Genomic DNA, 18,434 nt, shown 5'->3' with positions numbered 1-18,434 from the left:
GATCCGAAATCCACTCCCTTCTAGGTGTAGAGACTGGGCTCGTACAAGAAACGTTAAAGTTGTTCGATCAGTCGGTTTGCCATCATCTTGGGCAAAATCCTCCGAGCGAGACGCGTAGGCACGGTAAGTTTTTGATACAGCACTCATTATCCGAGAAGACCTGCAAAACCTATCTTCAAACTCCTTGTAGTCCATAAACAGCCCTCGATTCTATCTGTAGTATGAGCAACAACCCTACAGGCACCCCCAAGACCCCAAAAACGCCATTTTCACCCCTTCCCCGCTGATATGCATCTCTACCAAAACCGGTCCTAAGGTATCCATGAGCAGCGTTGTAGCCATCACAATCACTCGATACTCGCCACCCCGCCAAGGGTAGCTTTGCACGATGCTGAGCCGTGCGCAGCTTCGGCGCATGGGTCAGCAACCCTACGCCTTCGCATACGTCCGCGTCCACTCCCTCGCTGTTGCGATGGCAGCGTTCTGGTCCTCCTTCCACCGCTGCGCTACATCATTGGCGAGCGGGTCGTCTGGGTTCGGCGCGCCGAGGAGTGCCTGGATGGAGAGGAGGATGGTGCGGATTTGGAGGGCGGGGGACCAGTTGCCTACACATTGTCAATTCAAAGGTTGATGGTGCTAGCACGGTAGGCGCCTTGCTTACTCTTTAGGACGTCCAGGCAGATGCGACCGAGCCTGTCGATGTTGGGATGGTAGATTTTGGTCAGGAAGCGGATTTTGGGGGGTGTCATTGGGTAGTCATCTGGAAGGAAGAGCTCGAGCTTGAAGACGCCGCCTGTGTTAAAATGGCCTGTTAGCATCTTACGGTTTCGCCAAAGCTAGACCGCCGAGCTGAGTTCAGAGCGCCGTATCCGGTGTCGCCAGACTGCTCTGCCTTTGCAGAGCACCACAACCTGGTGCACAGGTGCAGCGCAACACTCAGATCATGCTTTCGCCCCAACCCATGGTTCGGCTTAGTGCGTGCAGCGAGTGTGGATCTTCAAACCCACTCACCTTCGTAGGGAGACGACGACGGGCCATGTATCTGGACATCGAAGTATCGAAGGTTATCTTCGTGTGGAATAGCGCTGATACCTGGGACGCTGCAATCGCTTGTCAACTGTCCGGCCCAGTTGTTGTCCGTACGGTTCGGAGCATTCTTACGGCTCCGCCATTAGGCGCTCTGTCTCCTTGACGATTCGCTTGGGGAGGGCGGCCATCGCAACGACTTGGGACGGTATTTGGCTGGGGGGCCGAAAGAGCAGCTGCTACCTGCCTGGTTGCGATTCTTGGACGTGGGATTCGAGGTCTTTCTCTCGGCAAGGCTGGATGTAAGAGAAGTTGTTAGCGAGGACTTACAGCTGGTCAAGCGAGGAGCTGAAGGTGTAGGATGAAAACAAGAGAGCTGGGGTAACTTACGGCTGTGGGAGGTTGGGCCAGAGTGCAAGTGGTTCGGAGGGTCTTAGTCAGGATAGATTGATATTGACATATTGCTTGTATCGTCACTGCCCCACGCCAACCAAGGTGCCCGCCATCGGTGACACTGCGGAGATACGGGCCAGGTCACGTGTGGATCTAATCTTAGCTCCAACCGCAAGTCCATCGCTCACGATTTCACAATCTGGCGATGTTGACGCTGAGCACGAGAACCTTCCCGGCAGAGGAATTAGGTGCTTCATACGCCCCGTGCCGCTAGGGCTTACCCGCACAGCCGGGTTCCGGTCCAGCCGGCAGCACAATCGACGCCATGACCGTGGAGACCGGTTCTGGTCCTGTGTTGTATGAGTACTGGCTAAGGGAATAGAGACGGCCGGATGGGGTGGGGAGCACGAAGGCAAAGAACACTGAAGGATGGTAGAGCTAGAGAAGAGGAATTCAGTCGTGGACTCTGTGCGCTCTGCGTACGAGAGTCCCACCTTCGACAATGATGTGTCTATCCGTGTAAACGAAGCAATTGGCTCGGCATCAATATCCCCTAGTGGCCGAGATGTCGTGCTCGCATCGTAAGTACCCCATACAAGGACTATATCGGCGATATACCAACATACTGTAGCCGCGAAGGATTGCATATCATAGATCTCGACTCGCCGTACTCGCCGCCTCGACACCTTCCACACAGATCTCCTTGGGAGGTTGCCGATGTACAATGGTCGCCATTTGCGGTACGGGACTACTGGATCATCAGCACCTCAAACCAGAAGGCTTTGGTATGGAATCTAGAGCTGTCCACCCCGCGGGCGCCGATAGAATTCATCCTCCACGCACACGATCGAGCAATTACTGACATCAACTTCTCCGCCCACCATCCGGATCTACTTGCAACGTGCGCCGTCGACAGCTTCGTTCATTGCTGGGACCTCCGGGTACCGATCAGGCCAGTGATGACATTTGCGGACTGGAACGCCGGAGCAACCCAAGTGAAGTGGAATAGGCAAGACGAGCACATTGTAGCATCCTCGCACGACAAGTTCCTCCAGATCTGGGACGAGAGGAAAGGCGCGTATCCACTGAAGACTATCGAAGCACATGCGACCAAGATCTACGGAGTGGACTGGAACAGGACAAGAGCGACTGGAGTTCTCACGTGTGGTCTCGACAAGACTATCAAGTTCTGGGATTACTCCAGGGAGGATAATTTGCCGGAGCGCGTGATTGAGACCCCGTTTCCGGTATGGCGGGCGAGGCACACGCCATTCGGATGGGGTGCTCTAGCTATGCCGCAGCGCGAGAATACGGATCTGCATATGTACGATCGGCGACTCAAAGAAGGGTCGAAGCAGGTCAAGAAGGTTGAGCCTGTGTATTCCTTTGGAGGACACAAGGATAATGTCAAAGAGTTCTTGTGGAGAACTCGCGGCGGCCTCGAAGGCGGAGTCGACAATCGGGATTTCCAGCTCGTGTCGTGGGGAAAAGATAGGGAGCTTCGGCTTCACAAGATCGATGCGGACGTTCTCAAGACTGTCGGTTACGAGAAGGGCCAGGAAGTTCGCCGGAAGCTGAATCTCACACGAATCGGTGCGGTCTACAAGTCATTCCACCACGATTATCCACTGCGACGCGTCTCGAAGGATTCAGCAGTTCTCGATGAGCAACCGAGAGAACAGTTGACTGGGTTGTTCCAGGCTGCAGGAATGACCAAAGCCCCTATTCCGGCGCCTTACGGTTATCAAAAGGCAGACAGCTTCAAAGCGAGGTCAACGGGCATGCAGGTTCGAGTTGCCAGCAAGAGGGCCATGAATCCCATCACTTGGATGGAAGGCGTTAAGATCGAGCGCGGTACTGGAACTGCTCGTAGGCCTGGCTCGAGGCCGTCGTTAATACCTGCGGAGCAAGGCTGGACATACGAAACGCCAGAAAGCCTAGGCGATGAGATCACGGGAGCTGGCATCAAGTACAAGAAAGTGACCTTCGAGAAGATTGATGTGCCTGGCCGGACCGCAACAGTTGCTCTCAGCGGACCGTGGGGTGCTGACAGCAAGCCAGCATTTCTCCGCATCAACCTCAAGTTCCCCAAAGTTTATCCCAGAGATGCAACTCCCAGGTATACAATCGAAAAGACGTCTTCCGTCATCTCCGATGACACCTTGGCCAAGATGCACATGGAAGTCCAATCCATAGCAGACTACCATATGACGCGAAAACGAGGTTCTCTAGACGCCATCATTGGGTACATGCTCGGCGAACGCGGTCTCGAAGAAAGCATCAGTTGGCTTGGTGATGAGATTGACCTGGCCGACATTGCTAGCTCCAGCGATGAAGAAGATGGTGTGGGCGCCGATTTTGCCACCGTACGGTCGCAGGATCTGGAGATGAGCGGCACAGATGTCATTGGCACTATCAATGCTAACGCAAATGTTCCCTTGCCTAAGGCGTGCGGAGCTGTGTGGGCGGACAATGGGCGCTTGGTCTGCTTCTTCCCTCCGAAACCGGAGCCGAAACCTCTATTCTCCCTCGTCAGTCTGAGAGGGAGTGACCGGATATCGAGGAGCCAGCGCCTCTTTGAAGGCTTTGGCCGCTTGAACGGCAGCTCCCTGGGTGGAGAACCCATGTCGTTAATCAACGGAAAGGAGAATGCCAGCGATTTGGACTCCTCATCGTCCAGTTCCACCTCCAGTTCAGAGGACATCATCAACATTCCAGGACGATTTCAGCCTCCGGCTGCCTGGCGTGGCGATATGGTGAGGTTCCGCGGCACCTCACAGAACTCGAGCACGGGCCTTGGCAGTGGTCTGGGAAGCAAGATCAACCCAGTAAAGCCGAAATCGTACATCTCAATCCATGACATGACCGATATCCTGCCATCCAAGCGAGCGCTAGCAGAAGAGTACGAGATCTATGGAGATGGTCCATTACTTTGCGAGCACAATGCAGGCGTGGCAAGGGGATACGGCTGCCACGAGTTGGCGGACATCTGGGAGTTCTGCAAGCTTATCTTGTCCAACGAGGTTCCACTGGAGATTATGCCACAGCAGCATCGCAGAGAGCAAATTCTCGTGCTGGCAAAGCGAGCCCTGGTACGCATCAAGAGGAAAGACAGCGGCCTCGACCTTGCTTTCGATGAAGCAGAAGCTGTGGCTAATCCCAAGCTCAAAGGCCGCGTCAAATGGGGCCACCATCCCTTCGCTCAGTCTTGGTTCATCCCCAAGCTGTTCGAGCATTTCGAAAAGCTAGGTGATGTCCAAATGCTCGGTATGCTGGCTTGCATATTCGCCGAACCTGCGGCCAAAGAGGCCGTCTCGAACGCAATGGTTCGCCTTCAACAGCCGCACTTGCCCATGTCAATGCAAGCGCCAGCTTTTTCCCTAGACTACTTCCCATCTCAGGAGATTGCTTGGAGCCTCTTCCAGCCTAAACTCTCAGTCCCATTAAGGTCGACACCAACGACATCCGGCTCATCCACCAATGTAGGAGCACCATCTGAGAAGCTCGAGAAAAGACTCGATATCTACGGCTCGGCCGGCTCATCCAACGGACCTTGGGGCAGCGACACCGGCCCCAGCGACCCCGCAACCCCCCACTCCGACGGCATCACGCCGCCCGTACTCTCACGCTCCAGCACCTACCGGGGCGGCGGGTCCGTGAGCTTCTCCTCCTCCCCCGAGCACCACCACGTCCGACGATCCCAATCCAACCTCGCCAACGCATTCGCCTCCCTCTCCCGCCCCTTCTCCATCACGGCCTCTTCTTCTCCGCCAACCCACACCAAGCGCACGACCGACGGCGACGTCTCGACCTCCGCGCCCACGAGCGGCATCACGTGGGGCACGAATACAGTCTACGCGAGCACCAACGACGCCGTGCATGTCCCATCCGGCAGTGGTCATCGCCGCTCCACCAGCCGCGCGACCTCCAGGCGCGGCACCGCCATCTTCCCTTCCATGGCCGACATGGCGTACGACACTAACCCCTCAACCCCCGACTCGGACGACGGCATCCACGAGCAGCTCTCCGACGACGAGGGCGATACGCCGCTCCTTGCGTCGTCGTCGCTGTCAAACAGCACCAACACGCTCGACGGACTAGGCGTGTCCATAAAAATCACGCTGCGGAACCAGGATCGCTTCGATGATGAGGGGTGTGTTAGTGCGCCGTTGCTGGATCTGGGGCTTGCGGCCAGGTATAGGGGGTATAGACAGGCGTATGCGAATTTGCTCGGCGTCTGGGGTCTGCCGATCCAGAGCGCAGAGGTGAGGAAGTTTGATGGGTTGCCGAGTTATTGGGGACGGGTGGAGAGGGATGGGGGGATGGAGGAGGCGGTAGGAGGAAAGGGGGAGAGTTTGATGGTGGGGTATGAGGGTTTGGTGGTGGGGGATGGACGAGATGGAGCCGGGAGGGCGGGCAAAGAGTGTCGGGTTTGTTGGACCAGGGTCACGGGGTTACATCTGGTGTGCGAGCTCTGTCAGCATATTGCGCACTTCGAGTGCTGTGAGGATGTTGATAACGAGAGCTGTAGGCTTGGGTGTGGCTGTTATTGCGTTTGAAGGTTAAAAGGCGGATTTGGTGGAATTTTGGCGCGATTGATACCCGGATGCTGAGGCCTCAAGGGAAGATTTGAGCTGTGCTTCTGGCGCCGCCTTCACGCAGCTTAAGTCGCTTTGAATCTTAACCGTCTTTAAAGTATTCGTCAAGAGCTAAGACACTATCGCCGCCGCTGCTCTTGTTATCCCGTGATTCAAAACTCAAAAAGAGCTGTGTTTCCGTCCGCACCAGCATACAGAGCGATACAGGAGGAAGGATTGCATCTTGAATTCGATGACTCTTACCTATTGACTTTCAACTGCTCATGCTCACTGTTACTACGTTGCGTCGACCTGGTAGTCTTACCTGCAATGGCCTAAGATTGTTTGTATCGAGTGTGAGATGGTAGCAACCTTGAGTCTATCTTGAATCGATCACTGACGCCGGGATACCGTTGGTATGGAACTATAGCAACAGACCGCAGATAAGAGATGTCGTCGAACTCGGTGGCCTTTCACTTGAAAATGGACACCATAGCAATGAGGAATTATAGTGATGAAAGGGTGGAAACGCCGTGATACGGAGATGAATCACGGTTACGATTTCAATGATCTTGTTGAAACCCGCCAGAGACAAACTGCAGATGCGGTGGACTACATAAGACTACGCGGCCGGCTTCCTCCCCTTGGCAAAGAACACAGTTATCTCACGCCTCATCATCTCCCCATCCTTCTCTCTTTCGAGCACAACCTTCTCCGGCATGATCCAAAGATCAAAGTCAACCAAGCCGGCGCCCTCGAACAGCCGCCTCATAGTCGGCTCATCAAAACCAAACACCTTGACCATGTGCTTGACTTCGTCCGGGACCTTCCCATCTTCTCCGCTAGGAGTAAGGAAGTCCATGATCAAGAGGACACCGCCTGGCTTCAGGCGCTCGGCGAGCCGCTTGGTGGCTAACTCGGTGTCGTTGAAGTGGTGGAAGCCCGCACAGACAACCGCGATGTCGAAGTTGGTGCTGGGCATCTCGGTAAAGGAGACGGTTGGCGGGTCGCTGCACAAGTCTCCTTCGATGGCGTGGATGCGGGAGGGGTCAAGGCCGGCTTTTCGGGCATGCTCGTTGAATTTGTTGACCATGCCGGGCGAGATGTCGACGCCGAGGGTATGGGTGACATACGGACCGAGGGCCTGTAGGGAGAGTCAACATCTTGGCAATAGTTGTTGGGCCCCTTACGAGCTGCTGTAACAATTGTGGAATTACTGATGTATGGATGTGACTGATACATACCCTGGACACTACACCTGTCCCGGCGGCATAATCCAGGAGACGAATCTCCTTGCCATCTTCCGGTTTGTCTTCATCCGAGATCCAATCAACGCCAATCCATTCAAGACGGTCACGGATAGCTTGAGTCACTTGGGCATTCATTTTGACGAAGGCAGGTTTGAGGTCATACTCCGCGGCCATCTTGCTATTTTGCAAGTTAGCAAAGCACGGGTAGATGAAGCCATGTGTATATACTCAAACTCAGCTTTGTTTGCTGCGGCAAGTGACATTTTGACGGAGGTGTTTAAACAGCGTGATATTTGCAGTTGGGTGATGGAGGTTGAGAGTTCTTTGCATGCGGCAAGCGGCGTTATAAATGCATCTTCCGCAGGAAGCCAAGCGTGTTTGCTCTGTCTTGAAGCAGTTGAACACTCGTTCATGGTCTGGATAAATCACCGAAGCACTCGGAGACATTCAAATAGCCTGGGTGATCATTTCGAAGCATTCGGAGACTTTTTGCGGTGTTTAGTCATACACAACCCATCCATGCATACATGCAGCGGAAGCTCTAATGCTTAGCTGAGAACACGATTTAGCGCCAGCGACGCGTCGCTATCAAGTGCATCCGTGTCAGGTACTTTCACGTCAGACCCCTGCCTGCGTTCGGCTTGCAGTAGTCTCTGACGTTGGAGGCCTTCTTGCCTTTTGCGCTGTTTCCGCGCTTCAGCATCTTCCCAGCCTAAGCTAGAGCTCTGGTCGTCTGAAGTATGTTTTGATAATTCGGGTAAATCTTGGTACTGCTTGAGGATCTCTGATCTAAATCTCTGAATCCTCTCAGTGTTCACACAGAATCTCTCGTTGGCTATGGCAACGAGAGCTCCAAGATACGGTTCGTCGACAATAGACACAATGTCTCCTTCTGCTGTCACGTAGCCGACTATGCTATCAAAAGCAAGGCCGGTTGAGCGAACGGCTACCATTGGGGTTTCGTCCCCGACAATGGTTGAAGTCAGACTGACAGCGCCGCTTTCGCGGAACCCGGCAGTAAGCGCCGCAGACAGCACCTTCTGCGCGTCAATAAGCGATGCACATAGGAGGTGTAAAATCTGGAGTAGCATTGCTTAATTAGATGTCCTTTTTCATGGGGATCGCGGATGCAGCTTACCATGGCTTCAAATTTGAGATGGACAAATCTCCGGCCCGGCGCATGAATCAACTCACAGCCGCCTTGACTCGCGTGCAATCCGAACAATGAGTGGAGATTGGTACTGGATGTAACCTTTGGTGGCTGGAGAGCCTCGTGAGAAACATACAGCCAGCTGCCACCGCCCTTCCCGCCTGGACCGGCCAGTGGCTTGGGAGAAGGAGATGATCCCTGAGGTTCAGTTGTAGCCGATGCCGATGCTCCCTTCCTCTGACCTTCAAGGAACACACTGATTCTGCCCGCACAACTGCTTGTCGTTACCAGGCCATCTATGCTATTGAGCTCGTCTATGAGCGTACGGATGCCTTCGTCAATGGATCCTTTCGGAGAGAGATCGTTGTACTCTTCACCTGCAACGGAGAGCTGCTGTATGATCTTCCGCTTCTTCGCCAGAAAGCTGGAAGACATCGGGCCTGCTTTTGATGGCTTGACGTGCACAAAAGATACCGAGTATGATAGCTAGCAGGAGACCGTAAGTCTGTCAGATAAGTTCGTATACTGCAAGTGTTTGTTCTCTATGGCATGAAACCAGCATGTACGCTAATGCTCCGCTTTGATTTGGCGAGAATTGTGACAGGGCTGTGATATGACAGAAGAAGGATGAAGGAGACCTTGTTGGCTTTGTCAAATAAACCCAATTACAAGGACTTTCTGGTTGATACCCAGGAGAAAGATGTCGATGAAAAGTGACTACCTAGCCGGCCGCAAGTGCGAGCTTGTCATCATCGCGCACGGACCGTCGCAGCGTTCTCGAAACCTTAACATATCCCGATTAACTACAGTACACCAACCTTTTCTTGCTAAACCGAGTCTGACAATAAGTTTTGCGCGGACATGGCACGACGATCGCTTGCGAATTCAGACGTCACGGCTTCGCGCAGCTCGTCGAAGCGTCCTCCTTCGCCGACAACCTCAGCCCGTCAGCAGCCAAAGCGCACTAAGCAAGCGATTTCATCGACTGCGGCCATAGTCAGTGAAAGTAAAAGCAGATATCTCGAGGAGAACTCGGACGACGACCAAGAGTTGTCTGAATCTACTTCTAATGCCGAGTCTGCTGCCGAGCAAGAGGAATCAGGCTATGAAGACGACGACAGGGGCGCGGCGTCCTCTGAACTGTCGTCCGAGGCTGCAAGTGAGCCAGATGTCTCAAGCGAGGAAAACGCAAAGCCAAGGAAGAGAGAACGGCCCAAAGCAGATGTCAAAGCAGTGGGAAAGCAGAGCAAGAACGAAGAGTTGTGGAGGCAGGGGGTCAAAACGGGGCTGGGCCCCGGCAACCAGATCATCATCAAAAAGCCTAAGGCTAGGGAAGCGGGCCGTCAGCCGTATTCCAAGGATTTTATTCATCCGAATACGATGTTGTTCCTCAAAGAGCTGGGTGCAAACAATGATCGCGAATGGTTGAAAAGTAAGATGCTCCTTCATGTCGGCGCCATACTAGCTCTGCAAGGCTCTGAATTGGGACGCTGGACCCTTGCCTCGCTTCTACTCATGCCGGGTCAAAGTCTCATTAGGGTAATGCAGATGGTTCTCAACAAAGTCTAAATCACTTCTGTAGCCAATGGAGCAGTCGACATGTATTATGCCTCGATAGGGAGAGGACGGGCCTTGCTGCAAAGTTGGACTTCATCACAGCGATCTGTAGCTAACAAGGCCTACAACCAGTGAACGATCCGAACTATCGAGCCTCACAGCATGACTTCAACTCCTTTGTCGAAAGCCTCACTCAGAAAGTGGTCAGCGTGGATGAGACCATTCCCGAGCTACCTATCAAAGACATTGTGAGCACAATCATGCAGGAGTATGTGCCTGAGTAACCCTCACTAACCATGCATAGGTTTTTCGCATATACAGAGACGTAAGGTTTAGCAAGGATCAGACTCCATACAAGGTAAGCATGCCCAACATGAGTGCTTGATCCTGAACAGCGCACTGACATCCGTATCCAAAATTAGACATACTTTTCGGCCGCATGGTGAGATTAAATTGTGACCAGATCCCGTAGATGTGCTGAATTTGTCGAGGTCTCGTACAGGTCGCAAAGGCCCTTATGCGGCGTACTACGTGCAGGTACAGCCGCAAGGCAGCTTCGTCGGTATGTCTCCGATTTTCTTCCGTCATCAGCAGATGCACCAGCAATACCTTCGAGCGACGTGCAGCTAGGGGAACACCTTCCGGATTCCCCGTCTAGCCACCTAGGACACGGACTGCGAGTGTCCGTCACAAAGGTCCTGGATGAACCGTGGAAAGCGTTGTGTGACAGGAGAAGCGCCATGAGAATCTTCGATTGTTATGCAGCGCCGGCAATCACGACTGTCGTATCCGAGCGCGTTATACGCATAGGCGCGGTCAAGGGCATTTGAGGATTCTGAATCGGCTATCTCACCAGCTGCGCGTACGAATCCGCCGAGAGATGTTAACCGCAAGAGCCAAATCCTAGCAGATCTATCTTGCCATAGAGGACAACTACACGTTCAACTCCACTGAGCACATCGGGTCTTTTTGTCGCGAGTTATACTGGGCACGACACATTGTAATCCTGCATCTGTCTACGCAAGGGGATCGCGGCCCTCAACCTCAGTATCACGTCTGGACCGTCTTCTAGCTTGAGCATCGCCTGTAGTACGCGATAATGCCTTTGCTGTAGGCGAGAGTACGATCCACGAAGGGAGTTGTTCGACCGACCCTGGCAGCTTTCGATTGTCTCTCCCATCTCCCTGTTCTGATCGACTCGTGGCGTTATGGGCAGAGCGCCGTAGTATAGTCGCGAAAACACGATTGTGGCTTACGGAGGTCTCGGTTCGAAAGGATGGCGATGGTGAGGGCGGGAACGCAATTCGTGGTTGTAGTGACCGTGAGAGAAGGCTAGCTTCACGGTCGCGCCGGTGCAGTGCGAAGTTTCCAAGGACAACTACTGGATCTCACCAGACGGCACATCGTGCGAAGAAAATAGCTGCGATATGTCCTGAGCTCAGTTGCGACTGTTGCATTGGGTTCGCTCCACCGTTGCTGTCGTACTGCACAGTTAGCAACTGAGTCGAGTCAGCAAAGCGACTCACCCTCATCACTTTATATGGAGCGATTTTGTGGGCTTTACCTCCATTGGACATCACACTTGTGTCGCAATAGCGGCAGCCGATGGAATCGTCTCGATGCGAGCGAACCAAATGGAAACGCTCATCGCGTTACGCCCTCCTCGACAGCTACGCCGGCGTGCCCAATGCCTGAGCACTAAGAGTACTCTATCAGGATTCGATTTATCACCAATCACTCTTTATACTCGATGTCCCGAGAGATTCTCGACGCGTTGAAGGACCGGTCGCTGACTTGTTGCCTGCTCTAGGCGGTGGATTGTGGATGCCTGAATCGAGGGCACTCGCTCTTCTGCGACGCGATATCGACCGAAAGCCACAAAAGATCAAACGTGTCCTGACCGATGCCGGACTGAGGAAGGAGTTCTTCGGTGGTGTTGTTGATAACGAAAAGAAGGCGGTTCGGGCTTTCGTCAGTCAGAGTTCGGAGAACGCGCTGAAGAGGAAACCAAAGGTCAGTTGAACACATCTCCTCGTCCGTTAGCACCGTGCGTCTATAGGAGGGAGGTGAGATGTCTCATCGCTCCTTCCCTCCTGGATTGATCGATGACCGTGACGGCTTAACTGGGGCATCGTATGCGTTCGGAACTGCAGCGACCTCAACGGGCCATAGAGGGTGAAATTTGTGATAAATCGATCAAAAGCTGTCAAACCAGGCCCTGAAGTTTGAAATAAAGACAGTAAGTTGAGGGTGCTACTGTAGGAAGAAGGGTAAATCTGAGTGTTGGTGTTCCTCAACTTGGGTAGGCTACGCCTAGGGCACCATTCGGCTGTACATGCAGGTGCGGTTGCCGGAGTTGGAGTCAACGCGCACCAAGAATACACCAAGCATCAAAGGGCAATTGTCGGACGCAAAACCGCTGCCACTGCCTTTTGAGCTGAAGAATGCACAGAATTACATTCTGAGGACGCTCAGATAGTTGAGGTGGTGGCTCGATGTCTCTCACGGCCATTTACTCTCTGAAGCAGACTAATCTAGAACGCAAGCCTTGAGGGCTTTCGACCATCTAATTCAGGGCAATGTACACCCCCTATAAGACGGTCGAAAAGTTCACGGAGCAGAATAACCAGGCACCCCTTGAGGAGCCCTCGAATGCTTCCTCAAGCCTTCTCAGCCACGGAAGTCTCGGAGTTCAAAAATATTCTAGATCTTATCAAAGGTCCTGCAGAGATAGCTTTGAAGCGGTTGCATTCCGACAAGGAATCGAGAAGAGTGACTGACAACCTCTGATGGTCTAGGACTACGAGGCGGATCACAGAGACATCGAACTCCTCCGCCTGAGAAACTTTACGATCGGAAGGAAACTCAAAGATGAGGAGGTGATTGGACCTAACGGGTTGGAGCACCTGGCGAAACTCATTGGAACCATGGTCCCTTTTGTGAGTCCCCTTGGTTCATTACTTGACGCATTCAGCTGGCACACAACACTACCAGCGCCTTCACAAGCCCGGAGCACCGGCAAGGACTACTTCTCGCTTCCTGATATGCACACTGCTTCTGATTGAGCCGAGCTGGTTACGCAGCATCTCAGCAAGGGCTGAAAGGAAGCTTGCCGCTCCGTCAACCCATATCACGTGTTTGGAGCGGCATTATTCAGCACAACTCTCCCTTGGTCGAGATGGGTTTCGGAACTTCCCGAGCGGGGAAGGGTGCCGATAACATACATATCTATTTGTTAATTCAGGGGCTTTGTTTCGCAGCGGATCAGACTGCTAACGCCTGGCTGAAACTAATGCTGACGGTTTACGGTGGGCAGATCTCATATCTGAACAGCGTGGTCATGCCTGACAATCCGGAAGAGTCGAGCGATGAAGAGGACAGCATGGATGAGAACGACGAGGAAAACGACACCGGCATGGATGATGCAAGCCAAGAGTGAGAGGGTGTGGTGGGCAAGACAGTTCTCGCGGCACAGCCGTTTGAAAATATGAGCAGTCACTCTTTTCTTCAGGATAAGCCGCTTCTGCCGCGAGGCGTCCCTCTCTCCTGCAAGTGTTACGAGTCGTTTCAGCTGGGCTGCCAGCCCATGCTTCCCATCACCCGAGTTATTGCGGCCTAAGGACCCGCACCGCACGGACACTAGGCTCCGTTTTCGTTAGCGGTTTGTGGCGCGGACCGTCGCATAGCGGGTTGCATCATGTGACCTGCTAGTGTTTTAGCGCTAATCAGCTCAAGCCATTCGGCGTTAAGGCGGCAGGACTCGCGCCAGAGCATGGATATGCCTGTTGCGGCTTGCAGGGGCGAGGGTTAGGTCGCTTACCGCACCTCTTCTTTGGGCTGCCGCTGCCGCTCATGCGCGCGACAACGTCCTTTCTCATCAGCTCATCCCGCCCTTCGCACATAGAGCTTGGCCTCAGGTGTCGACCATAAGCCTCACCTTCCTCGTTTCCTGATGCTGGCTGATTAGTGTTTCGGTGGCCTGCAGTAGATGCTGCTAAGTTCGAGCTAATGCTCCTGACAAGAATCCCGCAGGCCTCCCTTGTCCGGCAAAGTTTGCCTGAAGAGGTCGATTTGCCGATAGGGACGGGCCGCCTCCATGGCAACGTCGGGTTAGGTCGTACGGACCTCATGCATTCCTCGAAGACAATTGTCACGGATGACGCGCTCTTTCGAGCGTGCTGCATTGATCTGATGCATCGCTCTATCAACATTGCTCGGCTGCTGCGCCTGTAAGTTGAAGGGATCCCTAATCATCCACTCAATCTCTGAAGTCCGGCCGCTTGATCGACATCAACCCTGACGGCGGACCGCAAGAGCCCGCCTTCGAGCAAAGAGGTGAGAGGATGCAGCTAGGCACTGCGCTGCATACACTAGAGCGAAGACAAGGATTGAACAGTGAGAGCATCACGTACTTGCGATCTCCATGTGAGTCGAACAGGATCAAATGACTTCCATCTGCTCAGTGCCCGGTAAGCCGACGCAGCAGTGTCTCTACATCTCTCCGCATAAACTGGTGATTTGTCTGGTGCGAGCAGCAGAAGCCCTTGCGTAGCGGAAGCAAATCCGGGACCCACTATCGAGGCACCGGGCAGACACGATGCTGCAACGAACGTCACAAGACTAACGCCGTCGCTCATACGCGTTTGCTTAAGATGCTGCTAAGCACAAGCCTGCATACAGGGATCGTCGCTCCTCGATATCTAGAGATATTTCCTGCACTGCAAGGACATTAGTGTAGAATGGCAAAGAGAAATTTCCGGCTATGAGCTGGGAAGCAGTTGAGCATCGCCATGCAGGCGTGACCTCGAGCCGGCGTATGTGCGATCAAGCGGCGCCTGTTCTTTCGGTGTCGCCGCGCGAGTGTTCTTCCACACATAGGCTGTTGTGCGACCACGCATGCCTAACATCTGCTCGTCATACAGAGGTCCCTTCCAGCGCCTCTCATGGAGCTGGAATCCTTAGTGCACGCCCCGACCCGTAGCAAGATTGCGCGGCACAGCCATCGATCCGCCGCCAGCCTACCCCTAGTTCCCCTCGGGCATCGAGGATGTGATGAGAACCACGGGCTGCAGGAGGTGACGTTGCCTAACTACCTGCTTACAAACTTTACACAGGTCACAGAAAATCTTTCTGTCGTGTACCGTCGACACGAGTCAGAACAAGAGCACTTCCTGCTTCCATAGACGCAATGAGTTTAGACGACTCTTCCCTGTCCTGCAAATTCCCGAGGAGGCGTCTGGCATGGGCATCGTCGAGTGCTCGCAAGAGTTTGAACATGCAATAGAATGCTTTCCGACTGTGCCGTTTCAACACTCACCACCACCACTGACAGTTACGCCACGCGAAAGCATCGCTAGCAGCCGAAGATGCCATTGGGACGGTTGATTGGTGGTGTTACCAGCCCGACCGCTATCACGGATGACTCGGCGTAGCGCCAAAGGCTAACGGGATTTCCGCCATAAACCCGCGATGCTGATCTTCTGACTGCAACAAACTGGTTCAATTCCTCACTACTGCGAGGAACCGCGGAAGGCGAGTGCATCCAGCTTCGATCTAATCCTTCCACTTAAGGAGGCGTTCTGAGCAGCCATGCTAGCAGTCGGTAAAGCGCATGTCTGCAGCTTCAACGTAGAGTGGGTCGTTGTTAGTTACAGCACGAAGACTCAACGAGAATGGCGCGCATGCCAGGAAGACCAGCATGGTAGAGTAGAGCAAGCGGCTTTGATCGGTCTTTCAGCCAAGACTGTACGGGCCGAGCACCTGCCCACTATCAAAACGGCTAAAGCACTCGCCCGGACCCCTTGAACGGCCAACAGATCATGGCGAAGCTGATCTATCTGACCAGCTCACAAGCCTACACCGGATGCACCCCGGGTTTACGTATCTTTTCGACGGAGTTGCACGCTGGGACCCCTCGCTTTCGACGCTGATTCGAAACCACATTTCGTACGCTCACGTCACCATCCTGAGCTGACAGCGCTTCCCCTGGTTGCACCACGGCCCAGCCGTCGGTCTTCCCTTCTTTCTGATCGCTCAGAAATTTTCTCAGAACCACTCCACCTCAAATCGCCAACCCTGGATCTGGCTGACCAAAAGGCTCTATTGGACTGTGATTGGTTGAGCTACAACCTCACCGTCGAGCGCGAACCAATCCTCGGCGCTGGGATTGGCCGACGGCTAGCTGGCCACTTTGGAGGCCCGTTCCACTTAAGGACAGCCTTACCTATCTAAGCGTCAGGGCGCTAGAAGGGCCATCCTGTCAGCTCGGCGATCGAGTCCGAGTGACGAACAAGCAACGCCGCCGAAACCCAGGCTTTGCGAGTCTGGTGATCGGGTAGCGCGCAAGTGGAGACTCCCGTCTTCCAGGATAACGGCTGTTGCACGTTTCCTCAGCGTCCGTTTGCTGCCGCCGTCTCACAAGTGTGTGGGCTGCGGCTCCTGCTTGGGCTTGGTCCTGTCATATGCAGGCTCCCGGGCGGTGACGCCAGAGCTCACGACCGCACATACCGGCCGTTCCTGAGATCCCGGATCTGGCCGCGGGCTGCGACTGGACCATCTGCGCTTCCATGGTACCTACTGCGATCTGTTGCGTTGGACTGGCAGCGCGGTGAAGGATGCCGGTCAGCGATTGGCACGTCGTGTGGGACAGCAGGCTTTAGCTTCTGTTGCTGGACCGCTTCGGTTCCCCGTGAACAGAGTTTAAGGGTGTGTGAGATGTGACGGCGCGGTGCATTGGGTGCATTGGGGGGGCAGACCATGTTGGAGGCGAGGGGGGAGGCACGGGCAAGCGCAAGGTAGGTATGTAAGTTGGGGGCAAACTTTTGGGACTAGCGCTGGGCAGCAGGTGGAAGGATTGGGTATCGGGGTACGGCACGGGAAGGTCTGCAGCGAAATTTGAGGAGAGGCAGATCATTCTCGCTTGTTCCGACTGACAGTCGCGTGGCAAGCCCTGGTCGACTGGTCGGGCGTTTTTGCCTCACCGTCCGAGCCACGGCCCACGCCAGGACGGCGTCGCACGGGCAAGGTACTTCGCGGGTTGATGATACAACATTCTTCTGGCGGACGCGCACTTCTCGTGCGTGGCATGGGCTTCTGCCTGTCCACTCACACTGCTTGCTGCGGCATCCGCTTCCCTCGCCCTCCGTCTGCCGTGTGTGTCTGTCTATCAGATACTGCCCCTGCTCCCCTGCCCCGTCGCCGTCATCATCGGCCCCCGCGCGAGCAGGGCTATCCCCGCTGGTGTCCCTGCCCTCGCCTCTCGTGGTCGGCACGGCCCCTTGTCAGCTCGCCCAGATTGCTGCGTGTGTTGCTCGGCGGGCCTTGCCTTCCTCCCGCCAGCTGCAGCTGCTGGGCCGTCGTTTTCCACACGGCCGCGGCGCTGCTCTTTGCTGCTGCTGCTGCTGCTGCTGCTGCTGCTGACACAAGCCGGCACCAGCACCCACTGCCTCATTCGCACCCTCACACACTCAGCTGCTCGTCGCCTGTCGCAGTGCCGCAGTTCCGAAGATCGGCAGTGCCGCGCAGAGCAGCAGCGCAGCAGTGCAAAGCCAGTGCAGCGCTGGCCGGAACCCAACCTCGGACGCTTGGCGGGCTGAGGGTAAGGCTAAGCCAGAAGGCCGTACTTGAGGCCGCCTAGCCTGGGGGCCGCGAGCCTTCCGCTGCACCTCTCGCTCGCCGGACAGCTGTCCCGGCCACGCTCTGCTGTTGGTGGTGCCGCTGGTTCTGCTGGTCTGTGGGGTTCCTCTCCGTCTGCTCTGCTCTGCTCTGCCCTGCTCTGCTCTGTGTGCACTGTGTGTTGTTGTGAATGGCAGCGCAGCCTCAGCAGCGCCTTCTTGGCCAATTCTAGTGGACTCTAAAATACCCAGCGACCCGACCACTGGATTCCTTCGCCTCCTGTCTGTCGGTGCCGTTTTCTGCAACTGCTCTTCCCGCTGCCCGCCGACTCGACTGGAGATACTGGCATACTGGCATACCTACTCGTACTGGCCTGCCGCCTGAAGCCGAGCACTTCTCCCATCGCACTCGCCGGAGAAAACTAGGCTTTAGGATAGCCTGCTGCAAGGAAGGAACCATCGCGCCATCTCGTCGGCCCGTTGCACGCTCGCCGCCCGCTGCACGCTCACCCATCCCGCATTTCACCTTCCGTCTGCCTTTCCTCATTCACCTGCGCAGACCCGCCCTCGCATCGCATTACCGCACCTGTCGCTTGTCTGCGGCCCGCTTTCCTCTGTGCAACCTCCAACGGCCGTTCCTGATCATATCTCTTCCTCGGCGCACCTCTGCCTGCTTATGATAGTCGCTGCATACGACGCTTGCCACGGTGGAACAATCGGCACGACGGCGACACGCGACAGCCAAACTCCCTGCAAATGTACCCCCATCCCAACGCCGGCCAGGGTCAGCTTCCTCCTGCGTCTCACTGGGCTCCACAGCCGCAGATACATCATCAGCCTGCGCACACCGCATACCCTCCTCCGCCTT

General features: G+C 54.9%; 5 protein-coding genes across 5 annotated transcripts; 2 read left to right on the top strand and 3 right to left on the bottom strand.

The window, feature by feature from the left end:
• Positions 1–429: 429 nt before the first annotated feature.
• Positions 430–1,217, bottom strand: W97_05544 (ubiquitin-conjugating enzyme E2 13; the record flags this gene model as incomplete). The annotated part of the gene is made up of 4 exons (XM_007783573.1): positions 430–605; positions 662–793; positions 1,012–1,100; positions 1,162–1,217. 4 exons carry the CDS (start codon positions 1,215–1,217, stop codon positions 430–432), a joined length of 453 nt encoding a protein of 150 aa, XP_007781763.1.
• Positions 1,218–1,848: 631 nt separating this feature from the next.
• W97_05543 (uncharacterized protein) lies at positions 1,849–5,985 on the top strand (the record flags this gene model as incomplete). The annotated part of the gene is made up of 3 exons (XM_007783572.1): positions 1,849–2,000; positions 2,051–5,895; positions 5,951–5,985. The coding sequence occupies 3 exons, from the start codon at positions 1,849–1,851 to the stop codon at positions 5,983–5,985; spliced, it is 4,032 nt and encodes a 1,343-aa protein (XP_007781762.1).
• Positions 5,986–6,618: 633 nt separating this feature from the next.
• On the bottom strand, positions 6,619–7,420 carry W97_05542 (uncharacterized protein; the record flags this gene model as incomplete). Its single annotated transcript, XM_007783571.1, has 2 exons — positions 6,619–7,140; positions 7,241–7,420. The coding sequence occupies 2 exons, from the start codon at positions 7,418–7,420 to the stop codon at positions 6,619–6,621; spliced, it is 702 nt and encodes a 233-aa protein (XP_007781761.1).
• A 374-nt stretch (positions 7,421–7,794) lies between these two features.
• On the bottom strand, positions 7,795–8,831 carry W97_05541 (uncharacterized protein; the record flags this gene model as incomplete). The annotated part of the gene is made up of 2 exons (XM_007783570.1): positions 7,795–8,325; positions 8,385–8,831. 2 exons carry the CDS (start codon positions 8,829–8,831, stop codon positions 7,795–7,797), a joined length of 978 nt encoding a protein of 325 aa, XP_007781760.1.
• Positions 8,832–9,257: 426 nt separating this feature from the next.
• Positions 9,258–13,392, top strand: W97_05540 (uncharacterized protein; the record flags this gene model as incomplete). Its single annotated transcript, XM_007783569.1, has 8 exons — positions 9,258–9,828; positions 10,086–10,201; positions 10,258–10,311; positions 10,376–10,395; positions 10,445–10,515; positions 11,764–11,966; positions 12,752–12,892; positions 13,270–13,392. 8 exons carry the CDS (start codon positions 9,258–9,260, stop codon positions 13,390–13,392), a joined length of 1,299 nt encoding a protein of 432 aa, XP_007781759.1.
• Between the last annotated feature and the right edge of the window lie 5,042 nt (positions 13,393–18,434).

The sequence above is a fragment of the Coniosporium apollinis genome, assembly GCF_000281105.1.
Source record: "Coniosporium apollinis CBS 100218 chromosome Unknown supercont1.27, whole genome shotgun sequence".
Classification (NCBI taxonomy): domain Eukaryota; kingdom Fungi; phylum Ascomycota; class Dothideomycetes; genus Coniosporium; species Coniosporium apollinis.
This window is presented reverse-complemented; position numbering and strand designations above follow the sequence as displayed.